This window comes from Puma concolor, chromosome A3 (genome assembly GCF_028749965.1).
Source record: "Puma concolor isolate L17-30 chromosome A3, mPumCon1.1.hap2, whole genome shotgun sequence".
NCBI classification, from domain to species: domain Eukaryota; kingdom Metazoa; phylum Chordata; class Mammalia; order Carnivora; family Felidae; genus Puma; species Puma concolor.
Window position 1 is genome coordinate 83803833 of NC_141669.1, and position 27611 is coordinate 83831443.

At 42.6% G+C, this 27611-nt stretch overlaps 1 protein-coding gene and 1 long non-coding RNA gene across 6 annotated transcripts in view; one reads left to right on the plus strand and one right to left on the minus strand.

Moving 5' to 3' along the window:
• Nucleotides 1-16365, minus strand: SLC67A2 (solute carrier family 67 member 2). Of its 4 annotated transcripts, XM_086701442.1 has the most exons (7): nucleotides 16110-16237; nucleotides 14116-14246; nucleotides 11680-11767; nucleotides 10429-10472; nucleotides 9981-10110; nucleotides 7220-7429; nucleotides 1-4046 (listed from the first exon to the last, which is right to left on the minus strand). In XM_086701442.1, the coding sequence occupies exons 3-7, from the start codon at nucleotides 11747-11749 to the stop codon at nucleotides 3256-3258; spliced, it is 1245 nt and encodes a 414-aa protein (XP_086557568.1). In that variant the 5' UTR covers nucleotides 11750-11767; nucleotides 14116-14246; nucleotides 16110-16237; the 3' UTR covers nucleotides 1-3255. The 4 variants fall into 4 exon arrangements, with proteins under 4 accessions (XP_086557568.1, XP_025787680.2, XP_086557566.1 ...); XM_025931895.2 differs by lacking the exon at nucleotides 14116-14246 and having other exon boundaries at nucleotides 16110-16364; XM_086701440.1 differs by lacking the exons at nucleotides 14116-14246; nucleotides 16110-16237 and adding an exon at nucleotides 11282-11425 and having other exon boundaries at nucleotides 11680-11768.
• Nucleotides 16359-27611, plus strand: part of LOC147582570 (uncharacterized) — a 21592-nt gene continuing 10339 nt past the window's right edge. Inside the window, exons 1-2 of one of the 2 annotated variants that reach the window (XR_015249295.1) lie at nucleotides 16359-16510; nucleotides 21317-21523. This is a non-coding gene — a long non-coding RNA (uncharacterized LOC147582570). The remainder of the gene's footprint in view (nucleotides 16511-21316; nucleotides 21524-27611) is intronic. The other variant, XR_015249294.1, reaches the window with a different exon arrangement.

Sequence of the window (27611 nt, forward strand, 5' to 3'; positions counted from 1 at the left end):
CAAACTTTAACACAAACTTTAATTGAGCAGATTTAATTTCCCTGATCATATTCCATAAGTCATACAAATACTGTCCATTAGACCAGTGGTTTTAAAAATTTACTGTACATACAAAGCAGCTGGGTATCTTGTGAGAGTGGTTCCCAGCAGCTCTGTGGTGGGACACGAGTTTACACATCTAACAAACTCCAGGGGATGTGGACGTTGCTGGTTCCTGGAACATACTTTTTTTTTTTTTTTCAACGTTTATTTATTTTGGGGACAGAGAGAGACAGAGCATGAACGGGGGAGGGGCAGAGAGAGAGGGAGACACAGAATTGGAAACAGGCTCCAGGCTCTGAGCCATCAGCCCAGAGCCTGACGCGGGGCTCGAACTCACGGACCGCGAGATCGTGACCTGGCTGAAGTCGGACGCTTAACCGACTGCGCCACCCAGGCGCCCCTGGAACATACTTTTGAAGAGCAATACATTGGACCACGTAAGAGGAACTCCAGGCATATATCAGTGGTACTGTGGGTTTGGTCCAGACCATCGCAATACAGTGGATATTGCAATAAATCGAGTAAAATGCATTTTTTGGTTTCTTATGTATAAAACTTATGTTTATACTATAGTGTAGTCTATTAACTTTACAGTAGCATTATGTCTAAAAAAACAATGTCCATACCTTAGTGAAGAATACTTTCTTGCTAAAAAATGCCAACCACCCTCTGAGCTTTCCGTGAGTGGTAATCTTTTTGCTGGTTGGAGGATCTTTTCTCAATGTTGATCAGGGTGGTGGTTGCTGAAGGCTGGGGTGGCTGTGGCAATTTCTTAACGTAAGACAGCAAGGAAGTTTGCCACATCGACTGATTCTTCCTTTGCCTTGAACACTTACGGGCCACGGTAGGGTTGTTAACTGGACCGATTTCAGTACTGTTGGGTCTCAAGAAATAGGGAGGCCCGAGGAGAGGGCGAGAGACAGGCGACCAGCCAATTGGTAAAGCAGTTGGAACATGTAACAAGTATTGATTAAATTTACCATCTTATATGGGTGTAGTTCATGGCACCCCAAAACAGTTATGAGAGGAAAACCTAAGATCACTGATCACATATCACCAGACCAAATACAGTGAAAAAACTGGAAATATTGTGAGAATGACCAAAACGTGACACAGAGACACAAAGCGAGCAAATGCTATTGGAAAAAATGGCGCAAACAGACTTGCTTGATGCAGGGTTACTACAAGCCTTCGGTTTGTAAAAAACACAGTATCTGTGATGCACAATAAAATGAAGTGCAATAAGACGAAGTATGCCTGCATAATATTTCTCAAAAAAAACATAAGTGTGGAGAATAACGAAAATGTTTCTCTACTCTTCTATACTAAGATCAACCCTGGTTTTCGGGATTTCCAGAGATCTGGTTAATTGTAAAGCCTTAATAAATTTGTAGGCTTTACTTAACTTCAAAATTAAAGTCCTATGATTTCAAACATTTAATAATGACTATATTAAAGAGTGCCTAAGAAACTTGTCTATTTCTGAGTGCACAGAAAGGATAATCTTCGGAGAAATTCTACTTCATTGCATAAACCCATGATTACTTCTTGTCTTTTGAGTCTAACCTCTATGATGATTTGGTGTGCTCCTTAAGGGCCAACACCATTTTACATCATATTTTGGTTTCACCAAAAGCACTTAGCGCTTGTATAAAAGTTCACAATTATAACACTTAATAAAAAGTTAATATTTTCTTTGCAGCCAGATAGGAGAAAGGACAATCTTCAAACATCCGATTAATTCTTTCTCATAAAGGTATGAGTTTACCCCACACACAACTTCTAAAAATAGAGAAACATTTTTTTTTTTCTGCTTCACATACTAGTATTAACGTTACAACTGGTTAGTGTATTAAAGTATCATTTACAATTATACATGTGTTAGGCTAAGAACAGGAATAAGTTCCTAGTGGACCACTTAAAAAGAATGAAGGGAATATGAACTGTGGTAGTTTGGGTGAGGAAAATAGAAGGGGCTCCAAAGTAATTTTTATTAATGGCTGACATCATCCAAATAGCAAGAGCCTCGCGGATGCTCTTGTGAGTTTGTGCCAACCTTCACTCTGGGCCTCTTGGCTGGACCCTGGGGACCTACTTTTGGAATGGCAGTTTGGGCCTAGGAAAAGGCACACCAAAACATTTCCCTGTAGATCAGCACAGCTCTTTTGTTCCCAGTTGTGATACTAAAAAGAGATAAAGGAAATGACTTTTAACATAAGATGCTGTAGAACTAAGATCCCTCTGATAAGGCATGACACCTGACTCTTACACTGCATGAGATGTCATCTTAAAGGCATTCCTGTGCTTTGGCTTCTCCACTGGGCTCTACCACCATCCAACTGATGCACCTGCTGGACCACTGGCTTCTGGGAGCAGTTCATGCCCAATAATCTAGGGAGAACTGGCCAGACTAACAACAACCAGCTCTGTGCAGAGCATGGGGCTTCAGAGGCAGTGGACACAGGGGACGGGGCCCAGGAACCTGTTTCTCCTATTATGGAGCATGACTACCAAGAGCTCGGGGAAATGTCACACACTGTGATCATTTAATTTTAATAGTTCGAACTGGGTTAGCTATTCATAAACACAACCAAGTTTCTGGCTTTTGACTTGACTCAAAACCAGTATGGTCTCTGAATGATCCTTTTTCTGCCTCCATGAGAAAGTGCAAGTGGTGCTGATAAAATACAGGTTTCTGGGCCTTCCCGAGGCCCCCCGAATCAGTCTCTGGGGCCAGCTATCTGATTTTCCCGGTTTCCCAGGGGGAACTAGAACTCATAACCTTGTTATGTATGACTTGAGAAAGTGACAGGCGAGTTTCAGTAAAGCAGCTTCTTCCATCTCTAGGATTCTCATAGCAGAAAGGCCCCCTCTTAGTTTACGCATTTTGAAATGACACCTGTGTCCCAGTGGATCACTTTATTAATGTGATACCCTAATTTTTACTTAGCAGGGGAGCATATCACCTTCTGTTAACCTACCACCATCCCCCTCTCCCAAAGCTGGTAGTGCTTTCCCTGGAAAATTTTAACCCCGCTGGTTGGGTGCGAAGAGGAGACTTTTACAGAACATTTAATACCTTCCCCTTTGACAAAGATGACTTCTGATCATCCAGCAGGATGGACCTGGACGTCTATCGACGCGGGACACCCGCTGGGGAACCATCCCTCCTTCACAGCCTCGGAGTTGGTTTCTTGCCCGTCCACTTCCATTCTACTCGCTTTTTAATTTGTCTCTGCCCCCACGCCCATAGCGGGGTCTGTTCACTGACATTATGAAAATCGCCACGAGGGCCAGGACAGCCCCCAGGCTGGGGGGCCCACATGGGCTGACCTCCTGCGCGACCCCCGAAAGGAGGGGGGCGACGATCCGGCCCACGGCCGTGACCGACTGCCCCACACCGATGACGGTGCCGCTGGCCTGCGCCCCTCCCGCAGCCAGCTGCAGGTCGGTGATGCAGGTCCTGCCCACGGCGGTGGAGACGGCCAGCAGCGAGGCGCAGAGCACGGCCACGGCCACCGTGTGGGTGGCGGCATGCAGCAGCAGCAGCACGCTGGTGAGCGCGCTCGAGTGCAGCAGGACCGTGTGGCCGTCGTGCCGGTAGAGCCGCAGGATGGGCCCCAGCGCCAGGCCGGCCAGGGCGCCCAGGGCGCTGCTGTAGCTGATGAGGTAGCCGGCCGCCCGCGGCCGCACCCCGAAGCGCTCCTGCAGGCCCACCACGAAGTTACTGTAGTAGAGCATGGCCGCCACGGCCATCAGCAAGCGCACCATAAAGATGTCCCACATTTCGGAAAATATCAGGCTCTTCATGTCCCGCAGGGTGGAAGCGACCTCCACCCAGGGCGGCCTGGCAGGCTTCCCACTGGTCCTGCTCTGGCAGGGGGCGGCCGCTTCCTGCACTTCGCAGTCTGTCTTCCCCCAAAGTGCGGGGTTCTTACCCACTGGCAGGCCTTTTTCTGTACTGGTGAGCTCGGCGTCCCGCCATGGAAACAGCCAAACCAGCCCTGTTAAGACGGCATAGGATCGGTCACAGCAGGCTGCACGCCCTGAATCCCACAGCGCCCCCACGGGGGTGAGCAATTGTAAGGGACTGCTACTCTGTATTTCTGTATTAGTATGTTTACCCATCTGTATTTTTGAATCCAGTTTTTAACTATTCCCACAGCTCCTTCTACCCCATTTTGATCGCAGAATTCTGCGATTCACCTAAAAAAACCAAAAACTATACCTACAAAATGTTCACTTTTTTCCCATCTCACGAGCTGGTGTCCTATATCATGCAATATCTAAGTTCTCATGCTGTATGTTTAAATTCTTCCCATCATTACCTTCTAATTCTCCACCTATCCACTATCTACCTACCCATCCATCCACCCATTCATTCACCACCCGTATTTCATCTGTTCGAATACTGAATATTTATGCTTCCTAAATGCTAAATTCTGTGAATAGTAGGAATATATTAACCAACAAGGCCAGGCCTATACAATCCCTGCCCTCAAGGAATTTAAGTCTAAAAGGGGGTTTGGACAAGCAAAGCAACTGGATTACAGGGTAAGTGCTAAGTTAGGGGAAGCATAGGATGCTGTGAACAGACACAGCTGGGGAGGGACAGCTTGACACCCAGGACCCATCAGAAAGCACCTGCTTGGATCTGCCCCTAGTCAAGGCCATCATGTGCTTTCGTGAGTCACACCTCAAAATCTCTGGGGGTGCCATTCTCACGGACCGTGATGCATGACCTGACACAGCAGCTCCATTCCTATTCAGATAATCCCACCTCCACCCTTGTGACTGGCACATTCCTGCCATGATTGTTTTATTTATCCCATGCCATCCAAGTAGAATGACCTATTGGCATGGCCAATCCATGCCCCCAGATGTCTTAAAACTGAATTCCAGCTTGCCATTCTACGATATCTTTTCCAAACTCATGCTGTTGGGTTCTCAGTCCTTCCACACTTAAATTCAACTTGGACCAGTGACCATTCAGGCCACCTCATGCTGTTTTCAGCAGCTACATCTGTGTGTGTGTGGTTTCTCCAAATATAGTACAGGTGGACTATTAGCCAGGGACTAATTTATGACAGGAAACTAACCATACAAGAATGCAGGCCTGGACTTTCCACCTCTTCTGATCTTTAAAAGGGCCCTCAGACATTTCATAGAATCTTGATAAAAATGAGAAAGGCTTGTCCCTGGAAGACTGAGAGGAAGAGTATAATTAAAATAATAGTAAGATGATAATCATGACAGCAACTAACATTTACTGAGGGCTTCCCATACTCGACTCAGAGGGGTGAGATGCTTGTGTGCAAGGCCTATGGTGTTCGTCCTAACAAGCACAGGAGTGTTGTCACCCTGTTTTACGGATGAGGAACTGAGGCAACCCACCCAAGGCCCACGCTAAAAAGTGGCAAAGCAGGAATCTGAATCTAAGTCTGTTAGACTTCTGTCTGAAAACAGAAATCGTGGAAAAAAGACATAAAAGGCCTTTCTCAGGCAACGGGGCAGATCAGACAGAGGATATGAGAAGCTGAAGGGGTAAAGAGGGTTGAAGAAAACAGTTGAAGTTGTTGAGGGGAAAAAAAAACAAAAACAAAAACAAACACCGTGCACTGAGTTCAATGCACTGTTAGGCCAAAGCCCCGTGTGAGACACTGTCTGCTCTCCAGCCCCTCACCCCCCCTTGTTCTCCTCTGCTATTTCCTGCATCAGCTTGGTCCAGCGACCTCCACATTTCTTAAGAGTGTAAGATAAATCCCTATTACTTTTTTTAGCCATCGTGGTTGAGAACGCTTGCAGGTGAATGTATCCCTGACTGACTCAGACCCATTCACAGGCTTAGGTGAGGGCAAAATATTAAACAGCAGCACCGCTGGAGAATCCAAAACAGAACTCCATAATCATGTTCTTCGTTTACACACTGACTTCTGACTTCCAGTGCTATCGCATTCATCACATTCCTTCGTGTGGGAAGGTACCTGGCCACACCAACTGGTCAGGTGCTTAAAGTATTATCTAGATTTACACTAATCCATCAGACCTCGCCTCCTGGTTGAGGTTGCAGGTTAAACTTCTGGCAGGAAATCATAAAGTATTCCTGTGAGGACTGACACTGAACCCGCGAACTCTGCTTCCTGAGTGTGAAATGGAACATGGAATTTATCACTCAATGTGGAGCCTTGAATACAAAGACTGAAAATGGTGCAGTAGGTTAGCGTTACATTTAAGAAAAACTGAATAACGTGAATCACTCTTCTTGCTTATAAAGTTGTTCATCTAAGGCTCATCCACGTTCCAGTCTCTGGGCAAAGAGGTTCATCTTCTTTGCTTTAGGTAACTGACCCTGTATCCAGGGGCTCACAGTCCAGTCAGTATTCTTTTATTCATCAAATATTATTGAATTCAGTTTTATGCCTGGCATGTTCTGGGCAGGAGTGACAACAATGCGCAAACCCCTATGCCTGTGGTGTTTACTTTCTAATGGTATGTGTGGGGAGGTGGGGAGGAGAGGGACAGAAAGAATAGAAGCAAGAAAACAAATTTCTAATATAATTTCAGAAGTGCTGTCAAGAAAATGGGAGTTATTTTAAACAGGATCATCAGGGAGGCCTTTCCAAGGAAGAAAATATTTGACACCTGAATGATAAGAAGAAAGACCCAGTAAAGATATTTGGGAAGAATGCTGTAGGCGGAGGAAAGAGCAAATTGCAGTGCCCTCCTGTGGGAATGAGCCTGGTGTGTGTGAGGTCGACCAGGAAGCCAGTGTGGCTGACGCATACGGAAGGAGGCAGAGTGAGGGGCAGGGCCAGCTCACCACTACGCTGGCTGTATGAGACACAGATGTGCTTTTAGCATCATGGAAAGACATGGAGGGGGAGGGTCTGTAGCAGGGGATGAAGTGGTCCAACTTCAAATTATAAGTCTACTTATTCTAAGGTGAAGGGTGAAGGGGGTTAAGAATATGCTTAACAGGATGAACACGGAGTCATGTACAGAATGGCTGAATCACTGTATTTGTACGCCTGAAACTAATAGAACACTGTATGTTAACTAGAGTGGAACAACAACAAAAATCCGCCTATTTTAAGAACAACAAATTGTAAGGAGATAAAAGTAAATCAGTGTGAATGCATAAAGTAAACAGTCTTCTTATGATGAAATGTCAACTTACCAGCATTGAGAATGAAGACAGAAAAACAGATGAAGGCTGTTAGATAAAATCCACCATCTAACTCAGTAAGATATCCACCAACCATGGGGCCCAAGATGAAGCCCACACCAGAGGCTGCATTGAACTGTCCAATTACTAGGGGTCGTTCCTTCTCTGCAACCAGATCAGAGAGCAGAGCTCTTGAAATGGAGAGTGTGTGTTTAAAAATACCTGTAAGGGGACAAGAAACATGCTCTGTGACATTTTTCAGACCAAAAGTATCTTGCATTTCATCTCTATCACTGACAAGAGTTCTAGTCTCCACTCTCTTCGAATGTCTAAGCTCTGCAGTTTGATGCCTCTGTGACTGGACTCCCGATCGAGCCCCACGGTCCTAGTTGGTCAACTTACCCCTGGTGGTGAAGCCCTGAATCCTCAGCCTCCCCACCTCCCACCCTGACATCCCAGTATCTCCGGTCCTCTCTGCTAGCCAAGTGCAATTCATGGTGACTTCTCTACAGAGATGTATCATTCTTTATTCATTCACTCTGTGAATAAACATTCACTGCATACCTACTATACGTCCACCATTAACTTTGACCCATGACACAAATGTATCTATCTTCACAGAGCCTGTGTGTGTGTGTGTGTGTGTGTGTGTGTGTGTGTGTGTGTGTGTATAAAGGTGATAATTGCTACAGAGAGAAACAGAACAGGCAAGAAGGATAGGGAGTAAAAATATAAAAATATGATGACACGGTCATCTAAACAATACCAACTGATTTTCTATTAGCGAGAGGGTTATGGATTGGTTGACTAAACAAACTGAAAGCTGTGACATGGCTTAATAAGAGATTCAATTATATGTTACAACTTCATATTCCTCCTACTTCTGCTGATGTATTTGACTTGTCTGCGCCCATACTCCCATACGCTGAACAGACTGTGCATTCTGGTAACACAGCTTGCCCACAATGTCGATTGATGCATAGTAGGCACTCGATCAATGCTCCTGCAGGGTCTGCCTGAATTTTCTCGCAACTGTGATGTAACACAACAGTTTCCAGCGATCTTCTTGAAAGAAGTTTAACTCCGCACATCACTCTGTCAGCACACTGATGCTGGGTTCTATACCCAGCTGTGTCTAAACATCAGAGAGGGTATTTGCCTGATAACCAGCCTCTCTGGGAAGCAAACTTATAAATCCCTTTGGTAATTAGGTAGAGAGACTCTCTCTAGATCTATTTCCTTGAATGTGAGAAAGGATGGGGCCGGAAGATGATTCCTAAGAGGCTTGATAGATTATGTTCCTGTGATTATAGTACTGTGTTTATTTTGAAATGATACCGATGTCGGGTTCACCTCACACACCTAAGGAAGGAGGAATGTGGTGAGAGTATGCGGTGAGAAACCCAGACGAGCTTTCTGGTACATTTCAGAGGCTGGGCTAGGGGACAGAGGGAGGAGGGGAAAACCAAAGGTCTGCTTCTGGTACTTTAACCTCCCTCAGGTTCACCTTCAGGATACAAGGACCTGAATCTACACGGGACATTGCAAGGCACAACCCCGGCAAGGCTTCCCAGGACTCCCTCACATCCCCGGGCCACCAAGCACTGTAGAGGTCCCCATAGCAAGAAAGAATTTTTATGTATAGCTCTCCTGTTGGCAAAGAGTATGACGTTCACCTAACAGAACTATCATTACTCAAACCAGGCTCACGTCATATTAAATAAAAACATTTTAATGACTGTTCACATTCAAAGCAAAGACCTTCATAAACTTTTTTTTTTGGGGGGGGGGGTCAATAGAAAGACGCAGCATGAATCCTGGAGGGTAAACTCAAAAGACTTGAAGAGTAAGAACGTATGTGACGGAAATGGGGTGAAAATCCCAAATAAGGTGATCATTAACTGCATGTCAAAAGGACTTATTTTATGCTCTGTTCCTTTGGGGTGTTAGTTAAAAACAAGCAGCTTCACTGAATACGGGCAGAGGTCCAGTGCTGCAAACTCGTCCACAGGGCAGCAGTCTGTCAGTGCTCTATTGAGTAAGGGGAGAAAGAAACACTGAAACTCCAGGGCTCTCACAACTGAGAAAGGCAAAGAGAGAATAAAAAGCTTCCACAGGAACTGCCTACGCACCACACTTTGACGGCATTCACAAGTGGTGTCTCAAAGAATGGACAAAATGTTTCAATGAATGGACAAAATAAAAGCTATTTCGAAAATGCCAGAAACATTCAACATTAGTTTGGAAACAGAAACCAACCCATGAGCCATGAGCCACTACATTGTCATCCTAGTCTCTCCCTCAAGCAGCAGCCAGATTCACAGAAGGTTGTGAGAAAGCCATAGCCGTAAATCTCCACTTGAAGTCAGGAAGCCCAATTTCAAAACCATCAGCTCGCCAAGAGAAAGAACAGTAACCACAGTGCTGGCCAAAGATGCTGAACAAATTCTTACTGATTGAACGTACAGAGATCAGATCGATGGGAAGGAGACAGGTCTGTGCAGCCGCGTGATGATTCACACCGACAGACGGCAAGGGCTTCAGACTGTCATGTGCAAGCTTTGGAGCTCGGCACAAGTTAGCAGAGCCCGGCTGATACAAAGTGCTCCGCCACCAGCAGCGGCTGGTGTTGCAGCTTTCTTGCTGTTGTCATTATTCTCTTTTTTACATAAGCTCTCATCAAGAAGGCAATTACCAGAAGGGAAGTCTCTTTCTACAGATACATGTAACTGACTTATTTTGAGTGCACACACACACAAAGGCAAGGACTCACCCACAGGGACTCTAGCAAGGACAAACAGGAACACATTGGTGGATGCTCCAAGAATCAGATAACCCAGGGCACTGAACAGAATGCACACCAGCAAGGAAGACCGTCTTCCAACCACATCACTCCAGCAGCCCTGAGGAAAGCAAGGAACACAGCAGGTCCACCACGACTATGGAAATGCCCCCAAAATGTTTTTAAATATTTTTAAAAGTTTATTTATTTTTGAGAGAGAAAGAGAGAGATCATGATGGGGGAGGGGCAGAGAGCGAGGAGACACAGAATCCGAAGCAGGCTCCAGGCTCCAAGCGTCAGCACAGAGCCCGAACTCACGAATGGTGAGATCATGACCTGAGTTGAAGTCAGATGCTTACCGACTGAGCCACCCAGGCAGGTGCCCTGAAATACCCCCAAAATGTGACCCAGATATGTTGCCAGATGGGAGATAACTTACCACCAATGTGCTAGAAAAGAGCTGCAAAATGCCATAGGAGGAGCCTACAAAAGACATCAGTAAATCAATAAAATCAGATGGACCCATCACAAAAAATGGATTAATATGGTAACAATTACAAAGAAATTAACAGAAAAACACTGGGGATGGGGGGAGGACCATTTTTAAAAGGAAATTACCCTTTTTTTTTTTTCAGTTGGAAGAGTAAAGCAATACAATTTTTAATAAAAGACCTTCAAAAATAAAACTGAAGGAAGCAAAAGAGAGACTAAAGGTAAGGGCCACCCGCAGGGACTCTGAGAGAGAGGCCTTCTCCCACTTTGTGAGGATGTGCACCCCCAGCTGAGAAGACTGAACAGAGAGTACTTGGGGGGAGCAGAAATCTGAAATCAGCAAGAATTCTACTGAGTCTTAATCTGCTGTATTATCTCATATGCCTCCAACATTCCAGTTTTATAAAGAACTGACAATGTTTTACAGAGCGCTCTTACCCCCATTATGTCAAATAACACGTCCCTTCTGCTCTGCATAAATACCTTCGTGCTGCTGTGTGGTCCAGTATGATTCCACTTTCCAAGGAAGTACAAATCAGGGCATGGAGGACTTACCAAACATTTTGTACACAGCTGTCCCCAAACATTTGCTTATCTAGCCTGTGAATTACCAAGGGCTCTCAGTCTTAACAATTTCTTGTACATTAGCACAATCCCAAGCCCTATTTCCTGTCTCTTGGGTGAGTCAGTGACTTGCAGATGTGCAGTTTTTATGCTGCACAGGTAGAGGGACCCTAACAACCCCCTAAGATATGCCGGTGGTGATGCAGGAAGCTTGCAACCAATTTGTCAGGGCTCACCCCAAATCCCTTTGCCGCATGGCTTGATTTCTGTAGGTTGTGTTTCTCTGGTTCCTCGCATTAGGTCACAGGTTCCTGCAGGCAGGAGTCTATACCTATCCTTTAACATACACAGCCAGCTCCTTGGAGAGGCTCAGGAAGTACCTGTAATGTCACTCGTGGTAAGGGGAAGGGGATAATGCTAAACCTCGAAACCTTTCTGAACACAGGTAATCTAGGGAAAGACAAACTGCATTTGCTCCAGGGCAACATTTTTAAGTATTCTGAAAATCCCTTTTATCCCCTTTTCAATTTACCTTTGGATAATATTCAGCTAGAAGACTGATTTATTTTTTGGGGTCTTAGTCTAGAGGATTGAAAATTCAGCACTCTGAAAATGTGCAATATTAACCACTCACCTACTATTCCAGCAACTGTTGGACTTGCTCCAAGAGACTTGACATGAAGGCTCAATAAAGGCACGACCATGCTTACACCAAACAAATCCTAAACAATAAAACACTAATTAACTCCAATTGAAACTGCAGCTTAGGTGTTCTCAAAGTGGTAATCCTAATAACAAACTGATTAAAAAAAATAAAAACAGGGGTGTCTGGGTGGCGCAGTCGGTTGAGTGTCAGACTTCAGCTCAGGTCATGATCTCGCGGTTCATGGGTTCGAGTCCCGCGTCAGGCTCTGTGCTGACGGCTCAGAGCCTGGAGCCTGCTTTGGATTCTGTGTCTCCCTCTCTCTCTGCCCCTCTGTTGCTCATGCTCTGTCTCTCAAAAATGAATAAACGTTAAAAAAATTAAAAAAGAAATAAAAACAATACCTAAAATTTTCAGCAAACAAGAAATCATAATTGTATCTGTAGCCTGCGATACTCATCAGGTTAAAGTTATCAAAGAATCAAAATACAATGATAATGTTATAAGAATTGCTACGTGTAAATGCCTGATCCCCATTACCTAGAATCATTCAACCTCAGCTTCTCTGTAATTGATCCTTAATACTCAAGGAGGCTATGAGACAGAAGTTAAATAAAAAAAATGTTTGTGTGTAATGAAGTGGGAAAGGAAGTAGGGATAATGCATATTCCTTGGCAAAGCATCCCTTGCTTAATAATATGAATTTCCTCCCATAATTAGGGAAGGCAACTAATCATGGTTTACAGCCTCACAAGGTAGTATCTGAAAAGAAAGTCTCAGCAAAGCAGGAAGGAGAAAGACGGCTGGAGTAGTGGGGAAAGCCAATGTTTCGCAGCTGGGTCAATGAAAGTGCATGGGATTTGGGGTCAGACAGTTTTCAGTTCCAGCTCCAACACTTCCTAAGCATGTGTGCTTGGAAAGTTATTGAATGTCACCAAGCATCAGTGCTGTCATCTGTAAAAAATGGGGATAATTTAATACCTGTCCGGTAGAAATATGATGTACATTAAAAGACATAATGGATGAGAAAGGTCTAACATGCAATAGAAGTTCACACATTTTTTCTCTTCTCCGGGACTGGGGATAAGTACTGATCCTTCCTGCTAGGTATTCTGAGTGAACAGGTAGATTGGTAATTTTTCCTTTAAGTTTTGTTCTCATTCCTACTTTACTTGGTTACTTTCTACAACTGGCTTAGAAGGAGGAAAGTACATTGGGCATACACACAGTTTTCTTTATATTCAACCCAAATTCCTTTTGTTATAATCCTGGTTAAATACAAAGAAAGAAATGCATGAAAAATATTTTTTTCTTTGAGCCACAATGAATCTTTTGCCTGCCTCTTCTCCTGGTAGCTATACCTTCACCTAATTTTAGAAACATGAATCTCTAAATGCACTTTTCAGTGGCCCTTTTTCATGGTGACATCTTTAGGTGGCCATATAGTTACTATCCAGTGTTCTTTTTTTTTTTTTTTTCCAACGTTTATTTATTTTTGGGACAGAGAGAGACAGAGCATGAACGGGGGAGGGGCAGAGAGAGAGGGAAACACAGAATCGGAAACAGGCTCCAGGCTCTGAGCCATCAGCCCAGAGCCTGACGAGGGGCTCGAACTCACAGACCGCGAGATCGTGACCTGGCTGAAGTCGGACGCTTAACCGACTGCGCCACCCAGGCGCCCCTATCCAGTGTTCTTAAATAGCCCATAAATTTATACAAGAACTACGGTTTATTATTTTGATATTAAGATTACTTAAAATTTCTTTTGGGTCTGAGTCAATGCCTTGTGGGGTTTTCTGTCAGCTTTGTGTCATCAGCCTACTGATGTATCATATCATTTAAAAGACACAAAATACATCAGTTACCTACTGAATTTTCTGATCTGTCAGAAAAGGAAACTCAATTGTCCAACAAGATTTTATTTTCCAAAAACTTCCCGGTGCCCCTTGTCATTTAACTTTCAAAACGTTATTCTAAATAAAGGATGGAAGAGAAATAACTAAGTAGGTTGAGATTTATGGAAGGTAATAAGAAAACATAGGCTCATGTGAGCCTGAAAAATATTGTTTCCAAGGAGGCTGGTGTTAGCTCTTTTGGGAAGTTGTGCTGTAAAACTGTCTTCCCTTGTACTATAAAAGGCAACCTCTCTCTTCCCGTGAATCCACACGCTCTTCAAAACCACCCACATTGCATGGGCTTTGAATGTTGCAACTGGTCACGTGCCTGTAACCATTTATAAGGAAATTAGGTGAGTGGGGATCGCTTACACCTTTCATGGGAACAGCTACATCTCTGTCAAAACCGGTGAATATGCTGTCCAGGATCTTTTTCAGGGTAGGAACCCTGAAAGTATTTTGTGATGAGTAAATTGCTAATAAGAGAATAAGAGACCTGACTACAGCTGATTAAATAAAATATGAACCTCACCGTGTATCTGGAGGAGAGGGACTGAAATCACGGATCTTAGCACCATCTTAGAATGGTAACCGAAAAGGGTCCAGAGGGCCTTCTTGGTCTTCCTTCTTAAACAGGTTGAAACCCGGAAGCCCAGATAAGAACTAAAAACAGAACACTTTGGCAAGTACCATATGAGAGAGGGAAGCAGTAGCTTACAGTACCCAGCTCCTACCAGAGGGTGGATGGCAGCCAACTCCCTTTCGAAATCTCCAGAACCACTCACACTCAATAGTTTTGAATTCTGGGTGACTAGAATGGAAAGTGGAAGAGGTATTTACACCCTGAAACTGAACTAAGATTAAGGAATGCCAAGCTGAGGCATTCTGGAACTGGAGGCGCTGAGCCTGGGGCGGGGTAGGGTGGGCAAGGTGAACTGTAGGCAGAGTTTCCGTGTGAAGTGCTGCCCTCCTGAGTGCTTCATGGCTCTGTGTTTACAGTGACTTGGTGAAAATGCTTTCATCATTGTCTTAACTATTAATTCAACATTAAAACTTTACAGGCTGATGAACACCTTGCAGTGAGGAGGGGGCAGGGAGACTGCCTTCCTGCTCCTCTCTTAGCTGAGCATGGCTCAGCATCCAGACTCTATCATACTGGGGAGCAGTGGTCTTAACCTGCATCTGGGCAGAAAACGGTAATTCCTCTTTGCCAAGACCTAGTGACACTGGGGACTATTCACGGCTGAGACAGTCTTCTCCCAGGAACGCTTAACCTGACTAGTTCCTTTTGTCATCAAGATACAGACTCAGCAGAGGAAATCCTACTGGACCTTTGTCCCAATTCTTCCCTAACGTGGATCGGCTCACAACCAGAGCAAATGCACCAGGTCTAGACTTGGAAAGAGAGGAGTAAAGAGTTGGATCTCAGGTTCCTGGAGATAATGGCCCATGAACTACCAACACAAGCTTACTAGTAAGACAGTTAAATTCTTCCCAGCAGGGACTATGTATTACAATGATTGGAGCTCTAAAGCATCTACCACATAGCAGCTTTTCTGAAATTCTATCAATAATAAATGGATGGATGTATGGATGACTTCCTCCATCCTATACTCATCTTTCTAAGCTTTCCATTCTACATTGGAAATCATAATAAATGCCCTTTATTTAACCAGGACACACACACACAAATCATGAAAAAACCAAATCTGCGTTGTCCAATCTTTGTTGAAGGACAGATGTGTATAATTCACTGTGGTTTGCAATTTTTTTGGTTGGTAATACAGGTGTGCTGTTTCGAAGGGACACATGCACCCCTATGCTTATAGCAGCCCTATCAACAATAGCCAAATATGGAAAGAGCCCAAATGTCCATCAAAGGGTGAATGGGTGAATGGATAAAGAAGATGTGTGTGTGTGTATGTGTGTGTGTATACACACACCAAATGGAGTATTACTCGGCAATCAAAAAGACTGTGGTTTGCATTTTTAAACACTCAAGTCTACCAGGAATCCTAGTGTAAATGTGCCCAATTCTCTCCAAGTGGGGTCATCAACAGAGACTTCCCCGACCTGGCCTGACATAAAGGCCTGTGTATTCCTAGCACATTTACAGACACCAGATCAGCTGGACTTCCTCAAGCTTGCCCACCAGCCCTTACTGTCCACCCTGCATGCGCAGTACCTACCACAGCATCTAACACCTGGGGTCACCTTTGAGCCCGGCCGGATCACAGATCACACTTGAGGCTGGTGCTGGGGGCCTTTCAGAGGGCAAGAGGGGCACAGGAGCTGCGAACTGGGCCCTCCAGAAAGCGCTTAGGGGCAATAAAGCAATATGGCCTGGCAGAGCGAAGGGGTTTAGGAGCAAGAGGAGGCCTGAAAAGTAAGGAAGCACCACCAGGCGGATCGCAGGTTCCCAGCCCTGGCTGAACCTTACCACCGCTCGAGCTTCAAGAAAAAAACCACCCCTAACTGGGTTCCAGGTCCAGGACGCAGCCCTTCGACCTCAGCCCCGGAACTCACCAAGAAGCCCACCAGGTAAAGGCAGAGCAGGAAGCGGCGGGCTCTGACGGCACTGGCGCCAGGAGCCCGCGCCTCAGCCCCGGGACCCGGCTCCTGCCTTGGCTTCCGAGTAGCCGAGGCCGGCCCCCGGGCGGAGGCCAGGCCGCGGCGACCCCCAGGCTCCATACGAACACCGGCTGGGGGGCGCGGCCACCGCAGCCGCTGCCGGGAACCGCCCCCGCACGCCAGCCCCGCCCCGAGCGGAAGCGAACGGCGTGCGCCTGCGCAGAGGGTAGCTCCACGAGGCTGCGCGGCGGTGGTCCGGGCGAGGCGGGCCCCGTGCGCAGCCGCAGTTTGGGCCCGGGACGCGGAGCTGACGGCGCGCGCCCGTGGAGCGTGAGAGACGCGCCAGCTTTGTTGTGGTAATGATGATGCTTTATGTTTCCATGGACGGGAGGGTTCAGTAAAGAGCTTCACCAAAGAGTATGCCCCCCTCAGCCCCCCCCCCCCCCCCCGCCCCGGGTGGCGGCTGCCCAGCCTGGGAGACTCAAGACTTAGGCTCTAGTGGCCTCTGAGTGACGTGGAGTAGGTTCCTCTGGCCCCTCCAAACTTCGGCTTGCCCGTTGGAAAAGCAGCGGAAATAATGTAGACTAATCTCAGAGAGCTGTGAGGATCCTGCAAATGCTTCCTGAGCCCGAGGGGAGGTTACAGTTGCCTGGAATAATTAATAATAAGCATGTAATAAATAAACGTGATAAATCAGAAACATACCATAAACAAGAGAAGAACACGATAAATAAAATAATACGGTGACAAGTGGTAGAAGAAAGGCCCTGTTTCCAGATGAAAACTAAGGCCGGGAGTGAGCTGCTCTTTTGGAAGCTTGGGAGAGGTGGCATGTGGACTGAGAAAGTTGAGGAGATATATATATATATATATATATATATATATATATATATATATATATATATATATATATATGGCGGAAACTTTCTGAACAAACTGAGTAATCAGGGAGATAAGCAGGAGGCAGGATCGATCATTCAGGACCTAAAAGGCCCTGGCAGAGCTTTAAGATTTTATTTTGAGTGCAATGAAAGGAATTAAGCAGTGCATGACGCCAAATAGTGTGTGTATCGATCACTTGGCACAGGGACTGACATATGGTAAGTACTTAATATTAATTATGGTTATTAGCCCCTCTTATTAGGAACTTATTTCAGTTCCTACTCCTCTCTCGGTCTGAGATTTTGATGAAAAATCTTAATTTAGTTGTGCAGGTTGCTAAATGGCTACATCTGTTGGATTTGATCTTGCAAAGTTTGTCGTGTGAAAGGGCACCGTTTAGGAAAGAATGAGATACTGAAATTTAGAGTGGAGATATGTGGTTGGAACCAGATGAATCTGACAAGCTTGAGCCCCCCACCCAAGTCACTCTGAGCCTTCTTTGCCTCTAGAAGTAATTTGCCTTCTTGTATCCAAGGAAACTAGCCTCCCTGTGCTTCCTGAAGTTTGCGTGGTTAACCCATCTGGGGTAGGTGCTTTGAAGAGGAATACTCCTGTTTCTCAAGACCCATCGAAACCACTCACTTTTCACTAGATAGATAATGAGGGTAAAATCTCAGCATACTCCAGGGGGCAGGTAGACACTGTGACCTCAGAGAAAATTGCTTACACACCAAAAGAATTGAAAGACTGCTAATATATAATCAGCATACCTTGGAAATGTATAGGGTAGGAAATTTTAAGTGTGTCAGATTAAGGAGGGAAAACTATAACACTAGATTAGGCAGAATTCACCAATAGGAATGCACTTACTAGGTTCCAGATGGAATGTGTTTGCTTTGGAGAGCCAGAGGTGGCTTTCATAGCTTAACTGGTTGGTTGACTGAAACATGGACTCAGAGGTTTCTTGGCATAATTTGATTATCTTGGGATGTCAGAGGTTTCCTGGCATAATATGAAGAAGGGAGTCCAAAGCTTGAGAAAATAAGAGTGTTACAGTGGATTTATGATGTATGACCTGCATGCCTAACCCCCAAATACATCCCATAAGAATGCCTGGAAGGCACTACCTTAATTAGGCATTGAGGACTATGATAGTGGGAGAAGCACTTACATTCTTTCTTTTTTTTTTTTTTTTTTTTTTTTTTTTTTAAGTTTATTTATTTTGAGAAAGAGACAAAGCATGAGTCCGGGAGAGGCAGAGAGAATGAAGAGAGAGAGAATCCCAAGCAAGCTCTGCGTTGTCAGCATGGAGCCTGACGTGGGGCTCGAACCCATGAACCGTGACATCATGACCTGAGCTGGAGTCAGAGGCTTAACTGACTGAGCCACCCAGGAGCCCCACACTTAATATTCTTGAAGAGGCTTATGATTGCTCTCTTTTGTAGGCTGGGTGTAGCTATGGGTGATATTGCTTTTGAGGTGATATCCCCAGTTTAAACGGAGGTAATAAGATCCCAGATTATTAGAGGCCAGATGGCACCACTTTGACATCAAAGACAAGGTGGGCACGTTTACTGTAAGAGGTAACATGTACCAGTGATCAGAATGCCTTGGCCTTCAGGAATCTTTTACTATGGCTAGTTGACTGTAATATCCCTAGGAATGAAATAACCTACTAGAGTATTGCTTGTGTTATATAACAGAAAAAACTCTAGATTTGGTACCCAAAATCCTAACTTGATTTGCTATAGGAGAATCACAGCCTCTTACCCAATACTAGACACAAATCAATTCACAAACAGAGCCCCTTGACTCAAGGGGAGTCTAGGTAACCTTAGGTGGAATCTTGAAGCATTCACATGAGTATATACCATAAGTCTTCCTCCAAACTTTCCCATGTGGAGCCTGCAGCCGTTATTAGAATGGGAATTATGAAAAAGGAAATACCCAGATCTTTGGAGAATTATTAGACACTGGCTTCAGATTGACACTAATTCATAGGAGCTCAAAATGCCACTGTGCACCATCAGTAAAAATGGAGCTGTACTGGTAATCCTGAGTACTATATACTTGATGCAGTGATTTTCTAGGACAACTCACCAGATTCAGTATATAGTCATACACCTATAGCTGAGATTTATTACAGGAAAATGACACAAAGCAAAATCAGCAAAGTGACTTGCATGGGACAAAGTCTAAAGGAAAATAGTAACGAACCTCCAAGTGTCCTATCCCAGTGGAGTCACACAGGATATAATTAATTTCTCCAGCTATGAGTTATGACACGTATGAAATGTTTACCAGGGGAGATCGTTAGAGACTTAGTGCCCATCTATCACCTAACTACCCTAACTACTGTGCAGAGAAGAGTTAACATAGCAGGCCTGTTATCCTTTGAAAGGTCTGCTTAAAATGTCCCTTGGGACAGCTGCATGCAGAAGAATGAGACAGGATCATTTTCTTACACTACATACAAAAATAAACTCAAAATGGATTAAGGATCTAAATGTGAGACATGAAACCATAAAAACCCTAGAAGAAAGAGTCCATGACAAAGTAGCAAGAGTTGCAGAGATGGAGGCTATACACAGGCTCAGTAGCATGGTTTTACTCTTCGATGCATCTTCAATGCCTGATATGCCAACAGCAAAGACCAACATTTAATTCCCGCTATGCTACCATTCCCTGGGGGATCAGTCTGCTGTAAGATTGACCGTTATCAGAACTCTCTTATTATGGAAGGTGCAGAGATTGATCCTTAGTGGAATAAACTGATATTCTACGTACGTATTTGCCTTCTCTGTTCATGATGCTTCTGACAACACCACTGTCCATGGCCTCACAGCATATCTTCTCTTCCTTTGTGGTATTTCACATAGTATTGCTACTGATCAGTGTACTTGTTTCACTACCAAGGAAGTAAAGCAATGGGGTCATCCTTATTGAATTCACTGATCTTAGCACATATCACATCGCCAAGAAGAGGCTGGCCTAATTGAATAAATAATGTCTTATTGAAGGTTCAATTACAGTGTTAGATACCCTAAAAGAATGGAGTTCTGTCTCAAAGCATATAGTATATGCTTTGAATTAGAGACCATTATATGGTGCTGTCTCCCCCATATCCAGAAGACATAGTTTAGGAATCAAATTGTGAAAGTGGGAATAACTCCTCTCACTTGCACCTAGTAACTCAGTCCATTAGTGCCATGTCAGCTACTTTGAACCCTGTGTTTTGAGGTCTTTGATCCTAAGAGGGCAATGCTTCCACTATGGGACCTCACAAGGGTTCTGTTGAATTAGAAGATGAGACCACCACCTGGCCACTTTGGCCTTATGCCACTAACCCAGGAAGAAGAAGGGGTTATTCTACTGGCTAGAGTGATTGACCGATTCTGATTACCAAGGAGAAATTGGGTTGTTGTACAATGTCATGAAGAAAGACTGTATGTAGAAAACCACAAAATATACAAAAATAGAACTATTACAGAATCAGACCCTTCACTGATGAAGACTTGCATCATTCCATGAGGTGAATAACTCTGACCAGTTGATGTTTTAGCAGAGGGCGAGTGAAATTCAGCTTAGTCCATGGTCTCATGGTTCATAGAATCGAGCCCTGTGTTAGACTTTACGCTGACAGTGTGGAGCCTGCTCGGGATTCTCTCTCTTCTCTCTCTCTCTGCCCCTTCCCCACTTGTGCCCTCCCTCTCTCTCAAAATAAATAAACTTTAAAAAATATTTTCAAAGTTAAAAAAAAAAGATATAGGACACAAAGAAGAAAGTCATAGATATCATATCAACTATGACCTTATGTCCAGTTACAGATGTGAGGACTGTTACGATTATTTGTATATGCTATCCTTCTGTCTTCTTCTTCCAAGGATAATTATATATGTGAGTGATGGAGGTTAACCTTGCAATTTAGTCTTTAGGTAGCATAATATTCAATGTGATTGTGACTAAAATTGGGGAGCAATTAATATAGTCAGTAATAGATACAGTGAATATTGAGACTGTGTCCTTTTTGTTAGGTGGAAAATCATATGGAAACTGAAATATGAATGGAAGGATGTATTTGGACAAAGGATGGACAAAATTATTGATTGATCTCAGTTCCAAACCCAAATATACATATAATTGTCCTGCTCTGTGATACTAGAGCAGAACCCTGTCAAAATTTCTCCTTTACTAGATGGTCTAATGTTAATCTTTTTTAGTAGAAGGTGCTGAGGGACTAATGTGCTTTTCTCTCTTCTTGTTCCTGTGGTATGTGGCAGCCAAAAGAGTATGAAATACCTACTGGTGCTTAACCCCAGCAAGTTTCAGTGCCACCCAATGCAAGCAGCAAATTCCACTGACATCCCAGCTGGTTTCCAGGTGAACCTCCCAGGTGCCATAGCAAGTAATTTCCTAGCCATTTCCACGGACACACTGGCTGGTGGCTTCCCAGTGAGTTTCATCAGTGTCTCAACCAAGGGCAATAGGTAAGTAGAAGATATAAAGACATCCAAATTTGTTATAGAGAGAAATAAAACTGTCTATATTTCATAGACCACCTGGTCATCTATATAGAAAATACTAAGAGGTCTGTAAGAAATCTACTAGAACTAAAAGCTTAATGAGATTACAAAATACAAGGTCAATGTACAAATAAGGAATTTTCTTTATATATCCTAGCAATGAATAATTAGAAACTAGAGTTTAAAAAGAAAATCGTTAGGAAAACATTAAATATGAAATAAGGATAAAGTTGACTAACAATGTGCAGAGAGAAATCCTCTTTGGACCTGTTGAATTCCTGTGCTTCTTAGTGGGCACACCAAGGTGGTAAACCTCTAACCATTCTTTTCTTTCTTTTCTTTTTTTTATTTTTTTATTTTTAAAAATGCTTTATTTATTTTTAAGAGACAGAGAGAGAGAACGAGCAGGGGAGGGCAGATAGAGAGGGAGACAGAGGATCTGAAGCAGGCTCCATGCTGACAGCAGCAAGCCTGATGTAGGGCTTGAACTCACGAACCACAAGATCATGACCTGAGCCAAGGTCAGACACTCAGCCGACTGGGCCACCTGGGCGCCCCACCATTCCTTCATTTGTGTCATTTTCTCAGAGCTGATTATACAGTTGGTAACCTTGAAAGATGAGGTAATGTCCTTTCACTTATCAAAGGTAAAGCTTACTTTGTCCTTACCAATAAGCTGAGTGTTTCTGAGTTGTGATTAAAAAACACTATCTGTGCGGAATCCATATGGGTCTGCTGCATCACTCTCCTGGAATATGGAAGCAAGAGAAATTGGCATAAACATGCTGGTGTTTTTGCTGTTTGTTGCATCATGAGTAATAAAGTATTTTGTCTCTTATGCAGGGGTCTCATGTCTTTTGTTGGCATCTGTGAAATGGTAATAGGCTAACTTAATTTTTAAATTGCATAAGATCAAACTTAACACCCAACAATGACCTATACACTGAGAGATATGAAAATGGACCTAAATAAATGGAGAGATATACCATGAACATGAACTGGAAGACTGAATATTGTTAAGATATTACTCTTCATTTGTAGTATACTACATTGAAACACAACTGCTTGTCATTAGAATGGCTACAGATGAAAAGAGTTGGAGGGATATGGAATAATAATTCCAATGGGAATATGAAATGCCACATCCATTTTGGAAAGAGATGGGCAATTTCTTTAAAAAGTTAAACAGTTAAACATACACCTACCATGTATACTTCAATTATACTCTGAGATATTTACACAGTATATATGAGAGTGTATATCCAAATGAGTTTTGTACACAGATGTCCATACAAACCTTATTTGTAGTAGCCACAAACTGGAAACAATCTATCCATCAAAAGGTGAACTTGCTAAACAAATTGTGGTAAATCCATACAGTAGAGTTCTGCTTAGCAATAAGGTACTATGAATTCATACCACAATATGGATGAATCTCAAAATAATTATGCAGACTGAAGAGATAAGATGAAAAGGAATACATGTAGGATTTCATTCATGTAAAGATTTCACAGAACTCTTGTTTCACCTCCAACATGTAAAGAGCTTGGAAGTTGACACTTCCATTCTTACCATAAGTAAAAAAATATGGAGAAATTGAAACAAATAACTTTTAATGGAGACATCTGAAAATTGATGTCACAGGGTAAGCCATCACCTGGGAATCTGGAGAGAGCCTAATACAGACACAGGTTAATACCAGCAGAAGTTGCTGGAACTAGTAACCCGCAGGAACACTTCCATTGTAATTTTGATGAATTATTGGAGGTTGACAGTTGACTGGCATGAGAGTTAAATCTTGGGGGCCCAGTCTCAGGGATACCCATACTCTCATAGTATTTACCAACAGAAGCTCCATGCCAGATTTTTATGGTGAGGATTTGAGAAAAGTCCCTGTATGTTTTCAGCAGGGAGAGGAGAAAATTTAAAAATTAACACAGGAAAATTAACCATTTTGAAATACACTGAGGGCATTGTCTATAACAAAGGTTTATTATCTAAGGTAAGCTACCAGAGCCTTATCTGACTTGAAAAAAGACAATTAAACAACTCTAGCACCCTCTAACATTTTATTTCACACAAAAGGAGGGGGAAAAAAAAGGGGGCCAACATATGCTTCCAAAAGTCATAATCCAAAGACTCAAACCCACTAAAGCATTGAGATTTAATCATAAGGTTATAGAATGTTTTCCCTCTCCTACACCTTATGAAAATATCAACAAACCTTCAGTAAGAGTGCATTACAACTGAGAAACATGTAAGACATACACCCTATTTAAGGACTTTCTAAGGAAACCCAAATATAGCAGGAAAAAAAAAAAAAAAACGGGAACTGGAGAAAACTGAAGCCTCTGGAACTTACAGCCATAAACACATTAAATACAGCCTAATTCCTAGCAACATTAATATAAAACCTCACTTTAAAAGCCTAATCACTTGAGCTTCTATTCCCCAATACGTACATGCCTGGCTTTTGACAAAAATTTAAAATGCATGCTAAAGGGCAAGAATGAACAGTCTGAAGAGACAAGCGTCAGAACTAGGCTCACATACGACACAGGCCTTATAATTATCAGAGGACTTAAAGTGACTATGATTAATACATTAAGGGCTCTTATGGAAAGTAGACAACATGCAAGAACAGAGGGACAATGCAAGCAGAGATGAAAACTCTAAAAAGGAATTGAAAGGAAATGATAGAAATCAAGAACATTATAATAGAAATGAAGATTGCCTTTGATGTGCTTATCAGTAGACTGAACTCAGCTCAGGAAAGAATCCTTGAGTTTGAAGATAGGTCAGTAAAAAATGCCCAAAGTGAAAAGCAAAGATAAAAAAATAATGAATTTTAAAAATATATCAGAATATTGAAGACCGTTGGGACGATTTCAAAAAGTATGTGATATGCATAATTGGAATACCAGAGGAAGAAGAAAGAGAATTATTATTTGAAGTAACAATGGTCTAGAATTTCCCAAAATGGATGACAGAGACCATACCACAAAAGACTCAGAGAACACCAAGCAGGATAAGTACTAAAAACCCTACATGAGCTGTATATTAAAAATGCAGAAAACCAAAGAACAACAACGACATTCAAGGGAATCTAATTGACATTTATGAAATACTTCATCTAGCATTGCAGAATACCCATTCATCTCAGGTTTGCATTGACATTCACCAAGAGGCCACATTCTGGGCCTTAATATATACCTTAACAACTTTAGAAAAATAAAAAAGTATGCACAACGGATTTAAACTAGAAATTGATAACAAAATTACCAGATTTTCAACACCCTTGAAAATAAACAGCATACATTTTTTTAAGTTTATTTATTTATTTCAAGGGAGTGGGGGCAGAGAGAGAAGGAGAGAGAGAGAATCCCAAGCAGGCTCCATACTGTCAGCGCAGATCCTGACATGGCTCAAACCCACGAACTGAGATCAGGATCTGAGCCAAAGTTAAGAGACGCTTAACTGAGCCACCCAGGCACCCCTAACAACATACTTTTAAGTAGCACATGGGTCAAAGATGAAGTCTTACAAGATATTAAAAAATATTTTCAACTAAATAAAAATGCAACTTCTCAGAATTGTGAAATAGAACAATTGTGGCACTCAGAGGGAAATTTATAACATTCAATGCATGTATCAGAAGAAAGATCTAAAATCAACAATCTAAGCTTAACATTTTAGGACACTAAAGGAAGAACAATTTTAATTTCTTTCTTTGGAACCAATTTTCTAATCCATATCACATTCTCTTTTCTTGAAGAACTTCCTTTCACATTTCTTATAAATGTAGGTCTGCTGGCACTGAATTCTCTATATTGTATGAAAAGTCTTAATTTTCCTTCCTTTTATTTATTTGTTAAACTTTTTAAAACTTTCCTTCCTTTTACTTATTTTTTAAACTTAACTTTTTAAAAAGTTTATTATTTTGAGAGAGAGAGAGGGAAAGAGAGCACTGTCAGTACAAAGCCCAATGTGGGACTTGAACCCACAAACTGCAAGATCATGACCTGAGCTGAAGTTGGATGCTTAACTGACAGCTATCCAGGTGCCCCATTATCACTTTACTTATTTTAAATGATCCTCTTCTGAATTTATCTCCTACATATTCTCAAGGTGCTTCTTGACATTTGTTACCTTTAGATCAATCATACCCTGAGGAATTTAGCCAAGGAGATTTCTGGTAACTTCTCACATACTTCACCTTTTAGCCAAATGCCCTTTAAGTAGACCTGTTGCCAGTGGATTTCTAACTCTGAACATATTCAAGGAGTAGAACTTGTTTGTTTGTTTGTTTGTTTCACCTTTAAAATTTTACTTCATCCCTTAGAATCCTGTTCATAGGTTTTTGAGAAACCCTATTGAATGGATTTCACAGTACATTCCCGTGTTTGTTTGCTTGTTTCTTTCATGTTTGTTTGTTTGTTTATGTATTTATTTATTTTGAGAGAGAGTGCGCGCAAGCAGGGGAGGGGAAGAGAGAGAGAGAATCCCAAGCAGCTCTGCACTGTCAGCACAGATGTAGGGCTCAAACTCAAGAACTGTGAAATCATGACCTGAGCCAAAATCAAGAGTCAGAGGCTCAACAGACTGAGCCACCTAGGGGCCCCTTTTCCTTCACTTTTAAAAAGTATAGAATTCTGGTATGGCATGTGGGTTTTTCTTCTTCCAGCACTTAAAAGATTTCACTCCATGTTTTTTCATCCCTTGTGTTTTCTAATGAAAAGTTGTTGTAACTCTTAAACCTCTGGGTAATTTGCCTTCTTTTCTGTGGCTGCCTTTAGGATTTTTATCTTTGTCTTTTATGTTCAGCAGTTTGAATATGGTAGGTCTATTTTTTTTTTTTTTCTATTTTGGTATTAATATTGCTTGATATTCTCTGAGTTTCTTGGATCTGTTGTTTGGTATATCTCCAATTTAGGAAAATTCTCAGCCATTATTTTTCAAATATTTCTTCTGCCCCATTCTCTGTCTTCTACTGCTGGGACTCCAGTGATACATAGACCCATTTATTACTGCCCATCAGACTTTGAATGGTGTGTTCTGTTTATTTTTATTTTTTTCTCTTTTTTCTTTTTGCGTTTCAACTTGGGTAATCTCTATTGATCTGTCTTTAAGTTCAATGTTTCTTTCCTTGGCTGTGTTTCGTATGCTGATGAATTTGATAAAGGCAATCTTCATCTACTGTGTTTTGATGTCTAGATTTGCATTCAGTTCTGTCTTATAGTTTACATATCTCTGCTGAAGATGTATATCAAGTCTTAAATGTCTACCTTTTCCATTATAATCTTTAACATATTTATCTGTTATTTTAATTCCTTATTATGATAGATTCAACATCTGGGTTATGTCTGGGCTTGATTATGATGATTATTTTGTCTCTTCAGACTTTGTTTTTTCTTTTACAACAACATTCTTAAAAGGTAATTCACGGGGCGCCTGGGTGGCGCAGTCGGTTGGGCGTCCGACTTCAGCCAGGTCACGATCTCGCGGTCCGTGAGTTCGAGCCCCGCGTCAGGCTCTGGGCTGATGGCTCAGAGCCTGGAGCCTGTTTCCGATTCTGTGTCTCCCTCTCTCTCTGCCCCTCGCCCGTTCATGCTCTGTCTCTCTCTGTCCCAAAAATAAATAAACGTTGAAAAAAAAAAAAAAAAAAAAAAAAATTTTAAAAAAAAAAAAAAGGTAATTCACATATTATACCATTCGCCTATTTAACACCTACAATTCAAGAGCTTTTAGAATACTCATGGGATAGTGCAATCATCACCACAATCAATTTTAGGTTAGGGATGTCTGGGTGGCTCAATTGGTTAAGAGGTCGACTCTTGATTTCAGCTCATGTCATGGTCTCAGTGGCTCGTGGGACGATCTCCACACTGACAGAAAGGAGCCTGGTTGGGATTCTTTCTCTCCTCTCTTTCTGCTCCTCCCCTGCTCTTCCTTCTCTCTCTCAAAATAAATACATAAATTTAAAAACACAAAACTTACTTTTAGAATATTGTAGTCATCCTGAAAAGACAACCTGTACATCTTAGACATCACC